Source organism: Bidens hawaiensis, unplaced genomic scaffold (assembly GCF_021521415.1).
Source record: "Bidens hawaiensis isolate Kalapana, Puna unplaced genomic scaffold, B.hawaiensis_p1.1 tig00008634_1, whole genome shotgun sequence".
Lineage (NCBI taxonomy): Eukaryota > Viridiplantae > Streptophyta > Magnoliopsida > Asterales > Asteraceae > Bidens > Bidens hawaiensis.
In genome coordinates this window covers 6,129-26,813 of record NW_027491623.1, presented here as the reverse complement: position 1 = coordinate 26,813, position 20,685 = coordinate 6,129, and the positions used below count along the sequence as shown (strand labels likewise).

General features: G+C 37.7%; 1 protein-coding gene across 1 annotated transcript; it reads left to right on the top strand.

The window, feature by feature from the left end:
• Positions 1 to 1,017: 1,017 nt before the first annotated feature.
• On the top strand, positions 1,018 to 17,125 carry LOC143529659 (DExH-box ATP-dependent RNA helicase DExH14-like). The gene is made up of 17 exons (XM_077025402.1): positions 1,018 to 1,222; positions 13,409 to 13,469; positions 13,787 to 13,877; positions 14,026 to 14,181; positions 14,259 to 14,450; positions 14,545 to 14,610; positions 14,699 to 14,854; positions 14,933 to 15,076; positions 15,166 to 15,233; positions 15,311 to 15,476; positions 15,557 to 15,619; positions 15,693 to 15,788; positions 15,873 to 16,040; positions 16,114 to 16,281; positions 16,385 to 16,531; positions 16,613 to 16,744; positions 16,870 to 17,125. Exons 1-17 carry the CDS (start codon positions 1,018 to 1,020, stop codon positions 16,948 to 16,950), a joined length of 2,160 nt encoding a protein of 719 aa, XP_076881517.1. The 3' UTR covers positions 16,951 to 17,125.
• The last annotated feature ends 3,560 nt before the right edge of the window (positions 17,126 to 20,685 follow it).

Here is a 20,685-nt window from a genome sequence, read left to right as displayed (position 1 = left end):
TAGGATTTTTCTTTAATCTATCATATAATATTGACGAATCCTTTGCTAGGTCTTGGTAATATGGAGCAATATAATTCAAAATTCCTAAAAACCTTTGTAATTGAGTCATATATGTATATATTGGATTATGATCATGTGAGAACTATTTTGAAATTGAGAATTTTGGGAATCATTTTACACCACAAAAACACCTTTTTTAACAAAAAAATAAAAACAATTATAAAACAAAAAAAAACCCGAAAATAAAAAAAGTAAAAAAAATTAAAAAATTTTATTTTTCATCCCTGTTTTTAAAAAAAATTGAAAAAAAATATCGGTTTAACAAAATTATACACATATGTATTATACTTATTTTTTAAATTTTATACATGTTTTTTTATACACATATGTACAATTTAAGGTATATGATAATGTACATATGTGTACATTACATAACTAGAGATTAAATAAAATTATACAAATGTGTATAATACAAAGTTTTTTTTTACTTTTTTTAATTTTTTTATGAAACCGGAATGAAATATAAGAATTTTGGTGTTTTTACTTTTTTAAATTTTCTCTTATTTTTTGTTTTATGATTTTTTTAAATATATTTTAGAGGTTTTTTTAGTGGTCCAAAATGGTTTCAAAGTTCTCAATTTTCAAATGGTTATTTTAGGATCCTTACCCATATATTTTACCTATAAATACAAATCCACACACATATTTTATAAAAACTCAAACCACACTTTCCCTCTACCAAAACTTCATTTTCTCTCCATATTTATAAATTGCATCGTCGTCATCGTCTTCGTTTTCCTATTATACCGAAGAAGACAAACTCTTTGTCAAGCGGTTCAAACGACGATAAACTTTTTGATAGATCAAAAACGCCCCCGAGCCCCATTATTTCGACAACCAAGTATTCGTGATTGAAAGACCGCTAACGAAACTTTGATACGTCACTATTTTAGTCCCAATCCCACATATGGTGAGGATAGTTTTAGAACCCATTTTCGAATGACTAGACGATTATTCATGCGTCTAGCAAATGACTTGCCGGAACACTTTGAGTATTTTCAACAAAGGGATGACGCTAGAGGTAAGCCTGGGTTCACGGGTACTCAAAAAATTACCGCCGCTCTTCGGCAACTAGCGTATGGTGTTGGCTCGGACATGTTGGACGAGTATCTACAAATGGCTAAAAGGACCGGACGCGATGCGCTTAACCACTTTTGTAGAGGTATATAGTTTTAATATAATTTTATTATTTACGTTTGTTTATATATTTTTTAAATATTTACATAACTTATATAATTTTAATAATTATATTTTGGGGTCATATCGCTATACAAGCGGAGAGACTTACATAGACCAACAATGTATGATATCCAACGCATATACGCGGTGCACAGTGAAAAGCATGGTGTCCCCGGGATGCTCGGTAGCCTTGATTGTATGCATGTTGGTTGGGCTATGTGTTCTACTGCTTGGCGAGGTCATTTCCATCGAGGTGATCACCCCGGCCCTACTATTGTACTTGAGGCGGTGGCGTCACAAGATCTTTGGTTTTGGCATGCATTATTTGGGGTTGTCGGGTCTAATAATGACCTCAATGTTATCGATCAATCACCAATAATCGATGACCTTATCGACGGGGTTGAACCCCCACAGGCTTTTTTTGCAACTGGATAACATTTCAAGTACGGGTACTACCTCGTTGATGGTATTTACAACGAATGGGGGATACTTGTTCAAGCTTACGAGTCTCTAGTTTCTGACAAACGAAAGTATTGCACGAAGAAACAAGAATCGGCAAGGAAATATATTGAAAGGGCGTTTGGAGTCCTAAAGAAAAAATGGGCAATGTTGGCGAATCCAATAAGATTTTGGACAAGGGATAAGATAACGGAAGTCGTCATCACGTGTATAATCCTACATAACATGATACAAGAAGACGAGGGTCATGCTATTTGTCAAAACTACCAAGGTGATATTCCAAGACAAGAATCGACGATCACCAATGAACAACGACTCGACAACATAAATATCATAAAGAGCCGTGAGTTTCACGGCAACGTTCGGCATGAGTTGGTCGAGTATTTGTGGGATAGAAGACCCGATAATCTTGTATTAGACTAGTATCAATGTAATGTTTTATATTATTATTAATGTAATGTTTTATATTATTATTTAATGTATTATTTAAAATAATTAAATAAATAAAAAACTGGATCAAGCCCCTGATCACCTGGACCACTACACCCTCTGGGGCTTGATTGAGGGGCTTGATCCAGGGCCATGTCATCGTCTAAGTATCGGGTTTTGATTGGATCACTTGGGGCTCAACGAAGCCCCATTACCCTTAGCCTTATAATAATCATTGATGTCAGTGTCAGATTGATGAGAATCCTAGTTCTGGATAACTTTTATAAATTAATGGTTTCCATATATAATTTTGTGAAGATCTACATAAACAAATTTGTAAAGTAACCCAATGACTAAATGTGCTATGTACATGACTAACACCAACTTAGCTCTAAATTATTAAAAACTAGTTTACTATTCGGTGCGTTGCGTCGGGGCGATTCGAATTTGTTTATGTACTTGTCACGTTGCAGTAGTGCACTAATGTGGATTCAGTATTTGGTATGGGTTATGTTCGTTAAAATACCGACACAAAATTAAAAAAAGTTGATCTATTATCGCCGAAAATAGTATTGATGCTCGTATAACTTATAATAAAAAAAGTTAATATATTAAAAAGTTTGTAATCATAACGATTGATAATTCGTTCAGGAATATGCAGCGACGCAGTGGCGAGTCAACGTGAATACAGTCGGTATTGGCTACGTTCATTACGGTACTGGAACTAAACCTAGAAAATAAATTTGTCAAATTAACATATTTAATATAAATATGCGTATAAAAGTAGCAGTGTAGAGCGTATTGTAATTTTTTTAACATGTTTAAAACAATGTTTATTTTGTCAGTAAACCAGTGCGCGTATTAAACCCAAACGTTGCGGCGGCGAGTCGATGCATAGTCGTTCGATATTTGTTACATTCATAATGGTACCAGTATGAAGCCCGAAAGATAAATTCGTCAAATTAACATATAAATATATAAAATATTTATTTCCGTTGGTAAAACATGTGCATTGGTGAAACCCGAGCGATGTAGGTCCCTAGTGTTGAGATGGCGAGTCGATGGGAATTAGGTCGGTTTCGGTTACATAGTCGATGGATAGTCGTTCGATATTTGTTACAACTTTTTTTAAACATCAAAGAACATGATATACGATGATATACGATGAAACACCTTTGTTAAACATCAAAGAACATGATATACGATGTATCGACACTACGAACCTTGAATACGAATCGGAAACTGAAAGAAAAGAACAAAGATTGAAATCGGAAAACAAGTTCGCCCGAAACTGGATAAGTTCGCTGGAATTTCGGAATAAGTTCGCTGTGTTCTTGGAATAATGAAACGTTTGACTTTTAAAAACCTTTATATAGGGTCTGGGTTATACAGGCGAAGTTACGGTTAACTTCGCCTAGGCGAAGTTATTCACTAGTTCGCCTGTTTAACATCTTCGCCTATATTTACAAAATCAAACCTCATAATTTGAACATTTTGCAATCAACTTTTAAAACTTCCTTTAAAGAGTTAAAAGATACAATCAAGACCAAGTAACCAGTTATAAAATCATAAAACTACCTAAGTACGAAAAACTTTTAAAAATTAAAGTACAAGGGATCAAATTTCAGTCTCGACAGGGACTACTACGTTTTAGAAAAGATCCGAACAGGAATCATACTAATTACGTGACTGTCACATAGATCCGTGTTTAGCTGTATTATGACATAAAGAAACAGGTTGTAAGCAGGTAAATAACTTAAGATGGTTTTCATTGTTTCTGTGATACGAGTTAGGTTCAATTATGCCTCAAAATTTAAGTGGGCAACAACTCAGAGATTATGATGCCTCCTATCTATTCTCAAAGCGTATTTGGCATTCCCCAAGTCACCCCGAATTGACCTCGACCCATAGTGTCTGATTAAGTTTGTAAGTACTCTTCATCTGCTTCCCGTTCTCTTTCTTACTCCATGAATGAGAAGTCTTGACATTGTCAGCTCTAGAATGTTTCAATAACTTATAAGGTTTCTTTTTTTTTTTTTCGAATAAACATTTACATAGACTTCAGAGTAGTAAACAACTGCAAGTCCCGAATCTGGATCACTGCAGTTTCTTCACACACTATCTTTACGGGAATCAGAACACTTACGGGCTCGTGTATGACTGGGTAATCGCTTTTCTGCCTATCATTCGGAAAGATATATATGAAGACATGCAAAACTCTTAAGGAGTTTCCACATAAAATCGAGTAGATTTAGTTTGTATCACATCTACTTTTACGCACCATAAAAAACTACCATGACATACAATGACTGTTCTAAAGTCTTTTAAGCCTAATAACTTCACTAGTTAAGTACACAGAATCAGTATATCTATCATTTTCCAAGGTTGGATCAATTTTCTGTTAAACATAGCAAACGAACTTCTTACGAAGTAGTAGACTTGAAAAATAATTTCATTTCCCTTAAAGAAAAATTTAACTTCTATCGCCCCGACCAAATCAAAGTCTTCAGGTCAATGGCTATCCCGAAGATCCAATAGATCAGCTGGACCGACCACATACTAGTATGTGTCCTTCTAACTAAGTATGATCGACTAATTTCAAGCGAAAGAATGAAAACTCATCATAAACCGCCCCGGTCACTTTCAGTCGTCTGGTTAATGGCTATCCTCATATTCTACAAGTAGAAATGAGGACCAAACATATCCTAAGACATGTCCATCAAACTGAGGTAACCGACATTGTTCTAAGCGATAGTGACGTTTTTTTTTTTTTTTTTTTTTTTTAATATGCACAAAAAGCATGGTTACTCGGGATTGATCATTCCATTCAACTCAACAAGGTTTTGAAATCTTGATTTGTCAAACGCTTTAGTATATAAATCAGCGAAATTATCAAGCGTATCCACCTTTTCAAGCACAATCAGTTTCTTCTCAGCACAATCCCGCATAAAATGATGACGTATGTCAATATGTTTAGTTTTACTGTGCTTCACGGGATTGTTAGTTACTGAGATAGCAGCTGTGTTATCAATGCAAATAGGAGTAAGTGAGAAATTCAGACCATAGTCGCGCAACTGTTGTTGAATCCAAAGAACCTGGGAGCAGCAGTTGGATGCTGCCATGTATTCTGCCTCACATGTTGAAATTGCGACTGAAGTCTGCTTCTTGCATTGCCACGACACCAATATGCCACCTAGAAACTGACATCCTCCAGTTGTTGACTTCCGACTCTGATTGCACCCTCCATAATCAGAATCTGTGTAAGCGACTAGCTCCAAGTCTCCTCCCTTCGCGTACCACAACCCCAGCTTAGGTTTGCCTTTGAGATACCGCAAGATCCTCTTCACACCCTTCATGTGAGATTCCTTTGGGTTTGCCTGAAAACGAGCACAAAGACAAACTGCAAACATAATATCAGGCCTAGAAGCAGTTAAGTACATTAAAGAACCTATAATAGCCCGATACTGAGTTGGGTCCACATCTGCGTCATTGTCAGAATCAGCACCCAATTTATGGTTGACGCAGATTGGAGTATCGAATGGAGTGTTGTCCTCCATCTTGAAGCGTTTGAGCACATCATGGACATACTTGGTCTGATGAATGAACATCCCATCCTTCTTCTGATCAACCTGCAATCCTAAAAAGAAAGTTAGTTCACCCATAGCACTCATTTCAAACCTTTTCTTCATGACGGCCTCAAACTGCTGACACATGGAGACTTTTGATGCAGCAAAGATAATGTAATCCACGTAGACTTGCACCAGCAGGAAGTCGCTTCCTTCTCTCTTGAAGAACAGTGTGCTATCTATCTTTCCTCTTTCAAACCCATTTTCAAGCAAGTAATCTGATAAAGTTGAGTACCAGGCACGAGGTGCCTGATGTAGTCCATACAACGCCTTGCTTAACTTGTACACGTGGTCTGGAAAGTCTGGGTCAGGAAAACCCGGAGGTTGCTCAACATACACAACCTCATCAACTTTCCCATTTAGAAACGCACTTTTCACATCCAACTGAAATACCTTCATCTTCTTATAAGCAGCAAATGCCAAAAACAATCTAATGGCTTCCAATCTTGCCACAGGAGCGAACACTTCATTATAATCAATCCCCTCTTGTTGATTAAAACCTTTAACGACTAGCCTCGCCTTGTTTCTTATAATAATCCCTTTCTCATCTCTCTTGCACTTAAAAACCCATTTTGTGCCTATCGCATGCACATTCTTTGGTTTTTCAACCAAAGTCCAAACTTCCATTTTCTTGAATTGAGCCAGCTCTTCTTGCATGGCCTCGACCCACGAGCTGTCCTTTAGAGCCATTTGGTAATTCTTTGGTTCAATCTGGCTGATAAAGCAGGTGTACAAGCATTCGTTGATTATGCCTGTCTCCTTAATGCTTGTGTAAACACAGGTGTGCTCATTCAAGCTACGTCTTGTTTGTACACCGGAGGACACATCACCAATCACATTCTCCAAAGGGTGATCTTTATGAATTCTCGTGGTCGGAACAGAACCGACATGCAAATTGTCTTCCAAGTTAGAAGAGAGCTCGTCAATGGTTGTTTCTTGCTGAGAGTGAAACGGATTGAAAAATTCTTCTTCAGGAGAGGCAGCAGGGGTATCGATAGCATTTGATGAGGAAGGTTGACATTTATCAAACAGCTGTCTTTGCACTAGATTTTCTTCCTCATCAAGGATCATCTTCGTAGCAACTCTCTCTTCTTCTTCTGCACTATCCAAATATGGTATGTTAAAAGACTTAAAAAGTCTATCATAGTCGAAAAACTCAGCAGGTCCGTTGCTTGGTTTTGGCGGTTTGTAACTTGTGATATCGGTGTTACACACCACGTCAACCTTGCCGGTCGATGTATTAAAGACACGTCTGTTGGGAGTCCCAACAACATAACCGACTAAGATTTCTTCATCGGCTACTTCACCAAATTTAGAATTTGTCTTTAAAATCGAACAAGGGGACCCGAATGGTTCAAGACCACTCAAGTTGGGCTTCCTCCCATGCATAAGCTCATAACACGTTTTATTAAGTCTTTTAACAGTCAAGACTCTATTAAGGATATAGCAGGCTGTAGCAACAGCTTCAGCCCAAAACACCACAGGTAGCTTCGAATCAGCCAGCATAGTTCTGGCTCCTTCAATTAACGTTCTATTCTTCCTTTCAGCCACTCCATTCTGTTGCGGTGTATACGGAGCGCTGTATTGGTGTTCAATCCCTTTCTGAAGGCAGAAGATCTCCATCTCAAAATTTTTGAACTCAGTTCCATTGTCACTCCTGATGAACTTAACCCTTTTATCCATAACGTTCTCAACTTTGGTAATCAAATTCTTCACCATCTGAGCCGTTTCATCTTTTGATTTCAGGAAATATACCCACGAATATCGTGAGTAATCATCAGTGATCACCAAGCAATAAGAAGTACCTCCTAGACTTTTTGCATTCACGGGACCGAAGAGATCCATGTGAAGCAATTCTAGAGTACTGACAATAGAATTGACCTTCTTGGTGTGATGGGATTTCTTGTGCTGCTTTCCCTTCTTGCACGCTAGACATTTGTCTTCAAAGTTGAAACTTTTCAAGGGAACGCCCAGCACAAGTCCATTCTTGACAATGTGGTTCATCTTCCGAAGATGAATGTGCCCCATTCTCCTATGCCACAATTCGGACTCCGATTCGCTCGCTTTTGTCATAAGGCATGATTCTTCCGTGGCCATTTCAGTCGACCTCATATCCATAATATACGTATTCCTCTCACGTGGAGCCTTCATCACAATACACTCCTCTGGTATCTGAAAACCAGGATGTAACACAATCGCCTCATTCTTTGTAAAATGTACGATGTACTCCTTATCACAGATCTGCGACACACTCAGCAGATTGTGCTTCAATTCTTCAACAAAGTTTACTTTTTCTAGAGTCATCTTTCCATTAGACACCGTTCCCATTCCTGTAATCTTGCCTCCACTTTCTCCAGCAAAGCTCACTCTCCCTCCTTGAACAGGTTTCAAATCGTGTAACAAGTTTTTGTTACCCGTCATGTGCCGGGAACAGCCGCTATCCACAACCCATAGGTTGTTTGCAGCCCTGTTCAACTGTTCCTGCACGATAAAAGCAAAAGATTAGAATCTAGGGACCCAAGACCAATTGGTCTTGGATCTATACATCCAGAACCTTGGCTTTCCAAAGTTAGTCTCTGTATAATTCCTGTAAGTCCTATTAGTATACCTCCTTGTAGATTGATTGTGAGGCCTTCCAAACCTTTGTGAATTAAAAGAATTATAGCTTGTGGTTTGATTATTAGCAGTGTAAAATTGAGATTGGTTTCTTTGAAAACCTGAATTAGTCACATTTCTGAATTTTGAATGGTTTTCATTTTTACCAGTATTATGATTACCATTAGACTTATTCTCAATTTTAGTAGGCCTCACACCTCTGAATCTCTGCTTCAGAGGGCAATCTGCAACTAGGTGCCCTAATTGATTACACCTAAAACAACACCTATGTTCAACCTTTTTATCAACAGGTGTTTTAGATGTCGAGGCATTATTACCGCCCGTTTGTCTCACATAAGGTGGGACATACGGGTTTAGCGGAGAACTCTTTTTAGTTGTTTTATCTTTCTCTCCACTATCTGGCAATACCGCCTCCTCTTTTGCCTTACCAGGCTCGGATGACTTATCCGAACTTGATGAGACTGGACTCGGATCAGAAATTTTAACACTTGAAACAGGCGAACTTGTTTCGCCTCTACTAACATCTGGTTCTTTACTAGTTACTTTAATTGGAACTGTCTGAACAACCTCAAAGTCAACAGATTTCTGAACACTAGGATTAAAAGTGTAATTGTGATTATAAGGTGGTGGAACCTCATGATAACCAATTCCTCCCCTCTTAACAGAGGAACCTTGATCACTAACAAGGTGATCAAGAATAGCAGAGGAATTTCTGAACTGCTCAAGTTTTCTATTCAGTTCCACCACTTTCACCTGGTGATCAGCAATCTGTTTTTCTTTTTCAGCTATTAGCTTGGTTTTTTCTTCCAAAACTTCATAGCTTAGATCAATCACTTGTATTTTTTCAGCAAGTTTTGCTTTTAGACTTTTAATATCCTTTTCACAAGCTTTTATTTTAACTTTATAGCTATTTTCTCTTGCTTTAGTAAAGTGATGATCTTCTTTTAAAGTTTTAAACTCAGCATCCAAACCAACATACTGATCAGTTATAGTTGCTAATTGCTCAGACAAGTTTTCACATTTAGAACAAGTAGGTTTAGAACATACCTCGGAGAGCTGGTCTTTAACATCTGCCATGAGAGCTTTTTCTTCTCCGGTAACCTTCTCATTTCCTTCAGTTTCAACCTTCGCCAAATTGGCCTGTTCGAAAGTTTCTTCAGAATGCAGGTTCCAGTTGTATTCACCATCTTCTCTGGAAATCATGGCACTATAATCTTTAGAACCACCATTATGCTGTGTAGACTTGCCTTGACCACGTTCTACACGCTCATTTCTGCACTCCTTAGCAAAGTGGCCGTTTTGCTGACAGTTGTAGCATCTTACCTTCGTCTTGTCAAACCCTGGCCTTCCACCGACAAACTTTCTTTCGGTCTTTTTCATAAACCGTTTCACTCTTCTCACGATCATAGCCATCTGCCATTGCAGATCCATTTCTTCCAGATCATCAGCATCAATCTGGTCATAGTCTTCATCCAACATAGCTGGATCAACAATCTTCCCCTAAATGTAGTTCTCATAGGAAGCAATTAAAGAAGCATAGAGAGCAAACTGCTCTTCAGCAGATTTGACACTCATAGGCATCTTAGAGTAGTTGTTGCTAGGAATACTTGGAGAGCAACTACTCTTGCTTGCTTGCGGTTTAGAAGCACTAGATCCACCTGCTACAAAGCAAACATCACCATTCGTGTTGACTGACACATGCCCCTCATGTGATGAGTTGGCACCCGACTCTCCCTTCGAGTAGTAGGCAGCTGATTCAGTCTTCGAACCTGAACTAGAGTTGACTTTAGCACCATACATACCTGGATCTTGAACCTGATCCATAGGTGTCTCCTTTCTAACCATGTTAAGCTCAAAGGTTCGGAGCTTGTTGACTGCCGTTCCCAGATCATATTGGGGAAAGTCTTTGTCTTCCCTCATCAGCACCGTGTACATCTCCCATTTTGGTGGGAGAGCATCAAGAAGCTTCTCAACTATCTCTTCTTCTCGGTAAGAAATTGAATAGTTGCTCAGTTCAGTCATCAGATGATAATATCGGGTGATGATATCATCTAGAGATTCATTCTTCAAATACTTGAAGACTGAGAACTGGGTTTTGAGCAATTTGATCTTCGAAGCACGGATTCCCACATTTCCTTCAAACCGGTTCTCAAGAGCTTCCCAAAGCTCTCTTGCTGTCTTGTACTTTCTAAACGTATGAAGGATCTCTTGTGGAAGAGCCATAGTGATAGCAGCATGAGCCTTGCTCTCGGCCTCATACATCTTTTTCTCTTCATCTTCCATTTTGCTGTACTTCTTGATCTGATCATGACCTTCGTACTCCATAGTTGGTGGAATATAACCATCCTGGATGCATACCCACATTTTCGCATCCTGGTACTTGACATATTGTTCGAACCGATCCTTCCATGCAACGAAATCGGTTCCCTTCAGCAACCTTGGTGCTTTTGTAGCTGAGCCTGCTTCTACTTCCATCTTTACTAACTCAGAGATGTTAATTGATGACATCTTTCTCGAAAACTAAGAAACCCGAAATAATCAAAAAAAATTTCTTCTGAAAAGTACTGTAGGCGAAGTTACGGATAACTTCGCTTAGACTTAACTTCGCTGGATCTTTCTTAAATTCTTCTGAAAAGTACTGTAGGCGAAGTTACGGATAACTTTGCTTAGACTTAACTTCGCTGGATCTTTCTTAAATTCGCGTGACTTGGCGAAGTTGAGTGTAACTTCGCTTAGGGTAAGCGAACTTAGGAAGTAGGCGAAGTTGTGGAGAACTTCGCTTGAGTTAGGCGAACTTGAGAAGGTAGGCGAAGTTGTGGATAACTTCGCTTAACCTTATATCTTCGCCGAAACCCTACGAACAGTGACGGCAACTTCGCCTGATGAACACCTAAGTTTCTGCAGATCTGGAATCTAGATTTTTCGAGGTTTTTGACGGTGTAAAGGGTTGTATACGATGGTAGGAGGTAAGAATGACACAAAAACACAGAAAACACGTCCCGCGAATAGTCGAAACGGGACGATTTCTACACCCGCGTGAATATCCCGAACCACACAATCGAGCAAATGCTCTGATACCAATTGTAGGTTCCCTGGATGGATCAACACGAGATATCTCGATCTACGTAGGTGCGGAATCCCTGCGTAGGTCGTTACGAGCGTAGAAGACACGAATAGATCAAACACGATACGATAAACAAACACGTTATATTATAACCAAAACACGTGATACAATATCACTATTACAGACACGAACTCTCGTCCTCACGTTACAGCTCTCGTAACTTCGATAATGATCACACGAACTCCTTTTCTAAGCTAAGCCGTAACCTATATAAATACACGACAACTTCGCCTGGCATGTTCAGGCGAAGTTGTCCATAACTTCGCTTGACTAACAAGTTCGCCTAAACAGCGAACTTGTTAGTAACTTCGCTTAAGATATATAAAACATAATTAATCATTACAGACTCGATTACATATACTAGACTATGAACTACTGACATTATGCACCAACAAGCAGATATTTAATGCGCAGTCTTATTTTCCCAAACCTCCCATGCATAATAAATTCTCTTTAATTATTTGTTTCTATTCTCTAGGAGTCCCCTAACACTCCACTATTTAAGGGGTTATATTATATCACACAAAATCATCAAGAAATTAAAAATTACAGGTTACTTTTGTTCTTATTTCCCTAATTTCGGATTTCTTTATTTACTATGCACTTTTTGGTTTTTGGTTTTTGGTTGTTTTTATAAACTATTTTGAAGAATGAATGTATTTGTTCATAAGGTTTTTGGTTTTTGGTTGTTTTTATAAACTATTTTGAAGAATGAATGTATTTGTTCATAAGATGTTCTATTTAAGTTAATTTTTTTGTTTTTTTAGTGTGCGCTTTTTTTTTTAATTCGGGCGTTTTTTTGCGCTTATCGCCTGGGCGCTAGACCCAGCCTCAACGCTTTCGAGCGCTTATCGCATTTGATAACTATGCCAATAATAATCCCACCTGAATTATTTCCCTCTGGCAGTCCAATCTTTTCCATGTTTTTTGTTTTATGATACACCGTTAAAAATAATTAACGGGGTTAACTTTTTGCTTATGTGGCTATATGAGTTGGCATTTAAAATCCTACATGGCATTATTTTCCTTTCTAGGCAAATTACGTGGAATCCCTCACCCATTTAACCCCCAAATGATCGATTGGAGCCCTAATTCCACATCCGGATATCACAACCACCCGTTCTTCGGAACCCGACCTGAATGAATGGTGTTGTTTCAACCATCCGGTAAAATCGCCGACACATACGTTGTCTGTGACGGAAACCGAGGATTTAGGATCAGATGCAGGTGTTTCATAATGAGGTGTTGTGGGTGTTTGAGGGTTTGAAAAAGTTAATAAAGTCCAGACGAGAGGCACGCAGCGACGACGCTGGAGTAGAAGATGAAGGCGTTGAAAGCGATGGAGAACGACGACGAAAACTGCCGTACGCCGCCGTTGTTTCTTGCCGGCTGAGCTGAAAATGGTGACGGAAAAACCTTCGGTGACTTCATTGGGTTTTCGTCGGTGGAGGTCTGGCAAAGTTAAGGTGAAGTGAGTAGGATTTTTAAATGCCTAGAAAGAAAAAAAAACCATGTAGGATTTTTAAATGCCAACTCATCAAGCCACATCAGCCAAAAACTAACCCGTTAATTATTTTTAACGGCGGATCATAAAACAAAAAACATGGAAAATGTGGGACTGCCATAGGGAAATAATTCAGGTGGGATTATTATTGGCCAACTCATTAAAGGTGGGATTATTTTAATCCAGTAATCCTAATAATAATAATAATAATAATAATAATAATAATATGGGCATTACTGGCATTTTTAAGCAGCAATTATTTTTGTATGCTGTTTACTTGACTGTTTCCAGTGTTTTGTCTTGTCACTTGTTGGAGTAAGTGTGTGTGTGTGTGTGTGTGTGTGTATTCCTGTACCCTGCGAATGTGCTCTTTTGGTATTAATGCTTTACTCTTATTGATTTGATTGCCAGGTCATCGTCTCAAGGATGAGATACATATCATCACAAACGGAGCGCCCTATTCGGTTTTTTGGTTTGTCTACAGCACTAGCAAATGCTCAGTGAGTTATTTTGTTCATGAACCTCAAATGATATTTTTAGGTTTTTTTGTCCTGTTTTACTAGAACTATTCATCACGATTTTTCAAATCAGCAATATGATACCGTCCAAAAATCATTTACTACTAAAATACTAAACGTATCCTAATCAAGTATGCATTACATTATGCAGTATCAAAGCTTAAAATGATTTAGAAACCTTATCTTTATAGCAATAATTTGTTGTTAGTTGTTACATGACTTCTTTCTCCTGAACTGTTTTATATTGTTCCAATGTTGTGATGTCTGCTAGGAATCTGGCTGACTGGTTGGGAGTTGAGGAGATTGGTTTGTTTAATTTCAAGCCAAGTGTAAGGCCCGTGCCTCTTGAAGTTCATATACAGGCAAGTGAAGCTTTTAGTTTATAATTTAGTTGATCAAGATTTATGGTTTAGTTTTCTCTCATATTTTTATCTTATTTGTTCTTGTTTTGGAGAGGAAAACAACACTTTAGTTTTCTAGTAAAAACTAACTTATATCTGTCGCATTAATTTACAGGGGTATCCTGTTAAATTCTACTGTTCAAGAATGAATAGCATGAATAAGCCCGCCTATGCTGCCATATGTACACATTCACCAACAAAACCAGTTCTAATTTTCGTTTCTTCTCGTCGGCAAACACGGCTTACTGCATTAGACCTCATACAGGTAAGTCATTTGGTTTTTATCTATATTAACTATTTGATTCACTACTTTATAATATTTTTGTTCTTTTGCAAATAAAGTTTGCAGCTTCCGATGAACATCCAGTACAGTTTCTAGCTATGCCAGAAGACGCACTACAGATGATTGTTTCTCAGGTCACTGATCAAAATCTGAGACACACTTTACAGTTCGGTATTGGCTTGCATCATGCAGGATTGAATGATAAAGATAGATCTTTAGTCGAGGAACTTTTTGCAAACAACAAGATTCAGGCAATGACCATCCACTCTCATTATTAATATTATAAAAATAATTTCAACTCGATTAGTTATTTAACAATCTTATGAACAATTACTGTTTTTTCAGGTATTGGTTTGCACAAGTACTTTAGCTTGGGGGGTTAATCTTCCAGCTCATTTGGTTTTAATTAAGGTTAGTAATTAATCACATGTCGAGCAGCATGCACTAGTTTGTTGATTTGGTTGGTTATTAATGTTGGGTACTTTATCACACGCTTCAGGGAACAGAGTTTTATGATGGGAAGGCGAAGCGTTATGTCGATTTTCCAATCACAGACATCTTGCAAATGATGGGTCGTGCGGGTCGTCCTCAGTATGATCAACATGGGAAAGCTGTTATTCTTGTGCATGAACCTAAAAAAAGCTTCTATAAGAAGGTGAATTATATGGACGTGGGACACTGTAATGCAAAATAATGCAATTTTCAGTTACTGATTTAATTGTTCTTCTTGCAGTTTCTTTATGAACCATTTCCAGTTGAAAGCAGTCTTAGGGACCAACTTCATGATCACATCAACGCAGAGATAGTTTCTGGGACAATTTCTCATAAGCAGGATGCAGTACATTATCTGACCTGGACATATCTGTTCCGCAGGCTGGTAAGATTTATTTAATAACTTTTTTTTTTTGGGTACAATGTCACCTGTTTTTACATTAATATTAAAAGATATTATTACACATGTGGCAGATGGTTAATCCTGCTTATTATGGATTGGAAGATGGTGATCCTGAAAGTCTAAGTTCTTACTTATCCAGGTAACATCAATGGTTCAAAAGTTGATTAAACATCCCACTTTGATTCATTAGTACTATATATGCTATTTTAATTGTAGTCTTGTGCAAGATACATTTGAAGATTTGGAAGATGGTGGATGCATTAAGATGGATGAAGATAATGTGGAGCCTTTAATGTTAGTCTCAGTTGCTTCTCAATATTATCTGAAATACATGACAATTTCCATGTTTGCTTCAAATATAGGCCCCGATACATCTCTCGAAGTAAGTAAAGCAATTGTAAAATTCTTTCTGCAAATGTTATTGGCTAGAGGCAATTCTTATATTACATCATTTTCTTTCAGGTTTTTCTTAATGTACTGTCTGCTGCTTCTGAATATGATGAACTTCCTGTTCGTCATAATGAGGTAATTCCAAGTTATTTCCACATCATAATTATTATCTTTTTCTGTATAGTTATTAATCTTGTTTCTGTTATAGGAAAATTACAATGAAGCTTTGTCTGCTAAAGTTCCATTAGCAGTGGACAAGAATCGCCTTGATGATCCACATGTTAAAACAAATTTGCTTTTTCAGGTCAACATAGTTTATAAAACTTTTCGAAGTGATAATATGATACATTTTAAATATAATTTAACAAGTTATTAAAATATGGTACAGGCGCATTTCTCTCAAGTTGAACTTCCGATCAGCGACTACTATACAGATTTAAAGTCTGTGTTGGATCAGAGTATACGTATCATTCAAGCAATGATAGACGTTTGTGCAAATAGTGGATGGCTTTCAAGTTCCATTACCTGTATGCATCTTCTTCAGATGGTTATGCAGGTATGTTTTCAAACTTCTTCATATTTAATGGCTGAATCATTTACAACTGTTTCTGTTTTGTGATTAATATCAGGGTATGTGGTTTGAGAGGGATTCTCCTTTATGGATGCTGCCATGTATGACTGAAGACCTTGTAACTTCATTGCAAAAAGGAGGAATATCTAAGATACAACAATTATTAAATCTCTCAAGCACAAATTTGCAATCTAGATTTGGAAATATTGCTTCAAGACTACAACAGGTAAGCAGAACCGTATGAAATTTCATCATCGATTTCCTTCATAAGTTCATATCATATATTTACAAGTAAATGTATCAAACTTGTTGTTATGCTCCATCTTCAGGATTTACAACATTTTCCTCGTATTCAAGTCAAACTCAAGATACAAGGAGGGGATGATGGCAATGATAATGCTCCCAGTCTCAGTATTCGGTTGGAGAAACTCAACCGTAGAAAAACTTCAAGGGCTTTTACCCCTCGTTTTCCAAAGGTATAAACATTTATTGTATGATTCTTTTGATCTGCCTGGAAATTGTTCATCTTTGATCTTGTTTTTGTTTATTTTTTTCAGTTAAAAGATGAAGCATGGTGGTTGGTTCTTGGTAACGCTTCTACCTCAGAATTACATGCTTTTAAAAGGATTTCCTTTACGGATCGTTTGGTTACCCGTATGAAGCTACCGACAACCACTACTAGTTTTCAGGTAATTTAGTTTTCCTTTTTCATTTTGCACCCTTTTAAAGATCCTTGAATTCATACGATTAGCCGGGTCAAAATTGTCACCTAGAGTTAACTGCTGACTATGTCGGGTTGTTTCCTTTCTGCTAGGGAATGAAGCTGCTGCTTGTTTCAGATTGTTATCTCGGTTTTGATCAAGAATACTCGATCGAAGAACTAATGGAGTCTTAGTCACAGTATGTATATATGGTGATCAGGAATACCAATCTCTTTACTCACTTGAGCCGAGACTCCATATTTCCGGGTGCGAATCGTCTTGTACCTTTTTCAGTTGCTCAAACATAATATAAAAAATCATTTTGGATGTAAGTTTTTATAGAATATTAAAAAGTTCATGAGATATTATTATATATCAAAAAACAGAAGTACAATGAACTGAAATTGATAAGTGACATATCTAAAGTTAAATATTTTGCACACCTACATCACATTACGTTTTACATATATACTATGATATTTGCTGAACCGGTAACTGATAGGACATCAATAGCAAATGAATTTCGTAGGAATCTAGTCTTTAGAACAAGATCGATTTTAGAGCAAGTATTCGTAACAAAGGGGGGTTTGTGCAAACTATTACATAAGCATAAAACTAGTTAATGGCCGTACGAATGATTAGCAGATAATTACGAGATAAAAGAATTAACTTAGAAAGATTCAATTTATTACAAATAGTTCCGACACAAGGGATTTTTCATGCTTCTGATTAACGTCAAGCCGTTCAGACGTTCCTTCCATCTATGTCTAACTAAACGCAGTTCGTTAGTTAGAGCCAAAAACGCAAAACCGTTATTTGATCCTTAGTTATCAAGATTAAAATCATGTTTCATATTTTAACTTTGAAGAACGTCATAGCATATTAATAAATTGATCAAGTTCATTAACAAACTAATTGGAATACTGACAGAGTTTAGGATTTAAATGAATATCAAGAAATTATACAAACGAAATCTTTCAACAAAATCACATAATTATTTCACATTCGAATCATGATACAAAACATAGCCCTGATGTTAAAATTAGTTGATTATTACCCTAACATAGCAATTAACATAACCAAATTAGACTTACAAAATAGAGACATATGACGTTCGGGAAGAACTTCAGAACCCCCAAAAGTTCTAAACCTCCTCGAGCCTCTTGGAACCTCCCTAATGGCTTATTAAACAAAAATAGAAAGAAAACTTTACAAACCAAGGATTTTTATGAGAGTTGAATGATTGTGGGATGGCTTTATGTTGAAATGCGAGCGGCTATTTATAGGCAAAAATCTGGAATATTTATGGGTCGTAATGTTTTGAGCAGAGTTCTTATAACCTATAAAAGTAACTTTTTCAGAGATCTTATCTTTAACTCCATATATTCGGATCTTGTTGCCTACCGACAATCCTTGGGCCACGTACCTATATGACCCATAAGTGTCGCTTCCAAATGTCTTGATATTATCTGTTCTGGATTTCTTGAAAATTGGTTGCGCCGACGATGACTTTTGAAGATGTAATAATGACCGATAGTTCTTTATAGGTCATAAGATTATTTACAACCCATAAGTGTCACGTGTAGGCTTTATAGGTTTTGACTCTTGTGTTTGTTCATTAATGCTTTGTCTGGAAATCTTTATGGGTCATAAGGTTTAGTTGACAATGTCTTTACAGCCCATAAGATTTGCTAGGATCTTGTCATTCTTTTAATCTTCAAGTCTCGTCGTGACTTTTGATCTTTATTTCTTCTGGCTTCGTTATTTCTTTCGGCTGTTCATCACTTTTTCATTGGACCAAGCTGCTTCATTCCCATTTCGGACCTTGTTTCTTCACTCCAGGTTTGTTCGTTTTCTGAATCGTGTCCTTTTGGCCGTTATTTCTTGTTTGTTTGGACCAATTCGTCATTCGAACATACAAATCCATGCTACAAATAATTAGATTTTATAAAAAAAGAAAGGAAAATTAGTTTTTGTTAATCCAAACTATTGGTCATTGACCAATAATAATCACAACTAACAATGTAACTGGTGACAATATCAACTTACATCTTTGTTACCGATAACAAACTCAGTTAAATAAATAGTTAACTCTGTTAGATTTGGATGATGTTGCTTTTGACGTGAGATGTGAGTTGACTTTTTCATTTTATTTTAAAACCGGGTGTTATTAATGAAAGCGGCTTGAACCGGAACTTGCTAAACTATTTAAACCGGATTTGTGAAAAACTTAAATCTTGCAGTCAAAAGTCAAGACCTCATATCCACAATTTAAATTATGATTTCTGAAACCTGGTTCGTTATTTATGTTATTAACAATGTGAAATTATGTTGTATAATTTTTTTTTGAAAGGCCAATAATATTAAAGAAGAAAATGGGTTTCTAACAAGACGCGAGAAGCCCAACAACGTACAAGAAAAGAAAATAAACCTTACAAGACGAAAACATACAACAAACTATAATGGGAAATTTACAAAACTAAACTTGCACCATTTCTCCCATTCCAAGCTTGAGCGTTTACTTCTGTTCTTCACCCATAAAAATGATGTTACTTTTATATCATTTACCATCTTCGACACTGAAAGAGGAATATCATAAAAATAAAATCATTTCTTGATTTCCAAATTATCCAACACGTGACCGCCGATATAGATTGAATAGCTAGACATTCCTCTTTATTGTTTCTATGCTTACTTGGAAGATCGAGGATATCTTTCACCGAATCAAAATATACAAGATTTGGTAATCTAACCCAATCATGAATAATCGACCAAGCCCATTTGGCGACATTGCAATTTAGGAACAGATGTTGTGAAGTTTCATCATTAAGACCGCATAACACACATTTTAAGTCGCTCAAAATAATGCCTCTTGTTGACAATGCCATTTTGGTAGAAATCCGGTCTAAAAGTAATCTCCAAATAAAGCAATTGACTTTAATAGGGACCCATTTCACCCAAAAAGTTGATTTTATGACTTGATGATCATAGTTATCTATCCCCCATCTTAATGATTTCACCAAGAATGACGATGTTGATCCCTCCAAACCTTTCCATAACCAACAATCCGGATTTGTAGAAATTGGAACATTTGAAATCAAATTTAAACAACATACCGGTTCATTTTTGAAGAGGTAGGTCCCAGCAGAGCCCAGTTTGACCCGCAAGACTCACCTTGAACAGGGACGTCTGCGCGGTTGGACCCGCAAGACTCACCTTGAACAGGGACGTCTGCGCGGTTGGACCCGCAAGACTCACCTTAAAAGAGACGTCTGCGCAAAGACCAACTGGATCCGCAGAACCAACCATGCTCAGAGACGCGACGTCCTTACGCGCAGTACGCAAGCTGCTCCCGCAGGAAACGCCTCCCAATGGTCGACGTACTCCGCCTGTTCCCGCAGCTACGGGTACTAGCCATCAGGGAAGGCTACCCGCACAGCAAGGCTACACGCACAAGGCACTAACTCTCAAATAATTCAGTAATGTCACCTGAAGAGGGAATGAGCAAGCCGGGAATACTCCCGCCCAATGAGCCAGTCCGTACATTACTGGAGGATCTTTTGTACTGTACCTGCCAAGGTATGGACAAAAGATCTGACCAAAGCTGCGACAACTCACTGTGATAAAGGAATAGTACACAGCCGGCCTGGTCACTATCAGCCGCTGCCTACTTACCAACCCCTGTCACTATCAGCCGCTGCCTACTCACCAACCCCTGTCGTAGCACGTGCATAGCCTGCAGTTGGTGGGAAAGGAATAGTACACAGCCGGCCTGGTCACTATCAGCCGCTGCCTACCCACCAACCACCAGCATGGCACGTGCGTAGCACACAGTTGGTAGAACAGGAATACTATTCAGCCGGCTGTACCTGCTTGGAAACCTACCTTCGGCTATAAATACTCCAAAACCTTGGAACGGTATTATCATC

Bases quoted from the DNA above. Each gene is read 5' to 3' on its own strand.
- LOC143529659 (XM_077025402.1), top strand. From the start codon at position 1,018: ATGCGTCTAGCAAATGACTTGCCGGAACACTTTGAGTATTTTCAACAA. The intron at 14,451-14,544 runs GCAATGACCATC...CTGTTTTTTCAG, and splicing joins TTGCAAACAACAAGATTCAG to GTATTGGTTTGCACAAGTAC. The intron at 14,611-14,698 runs GTTAGTAATTAA...CACACGCTTCAG, and splicing joins CTCATTTGGTTTTAATTAAG to GGAACAGAGTTTTATGATGG.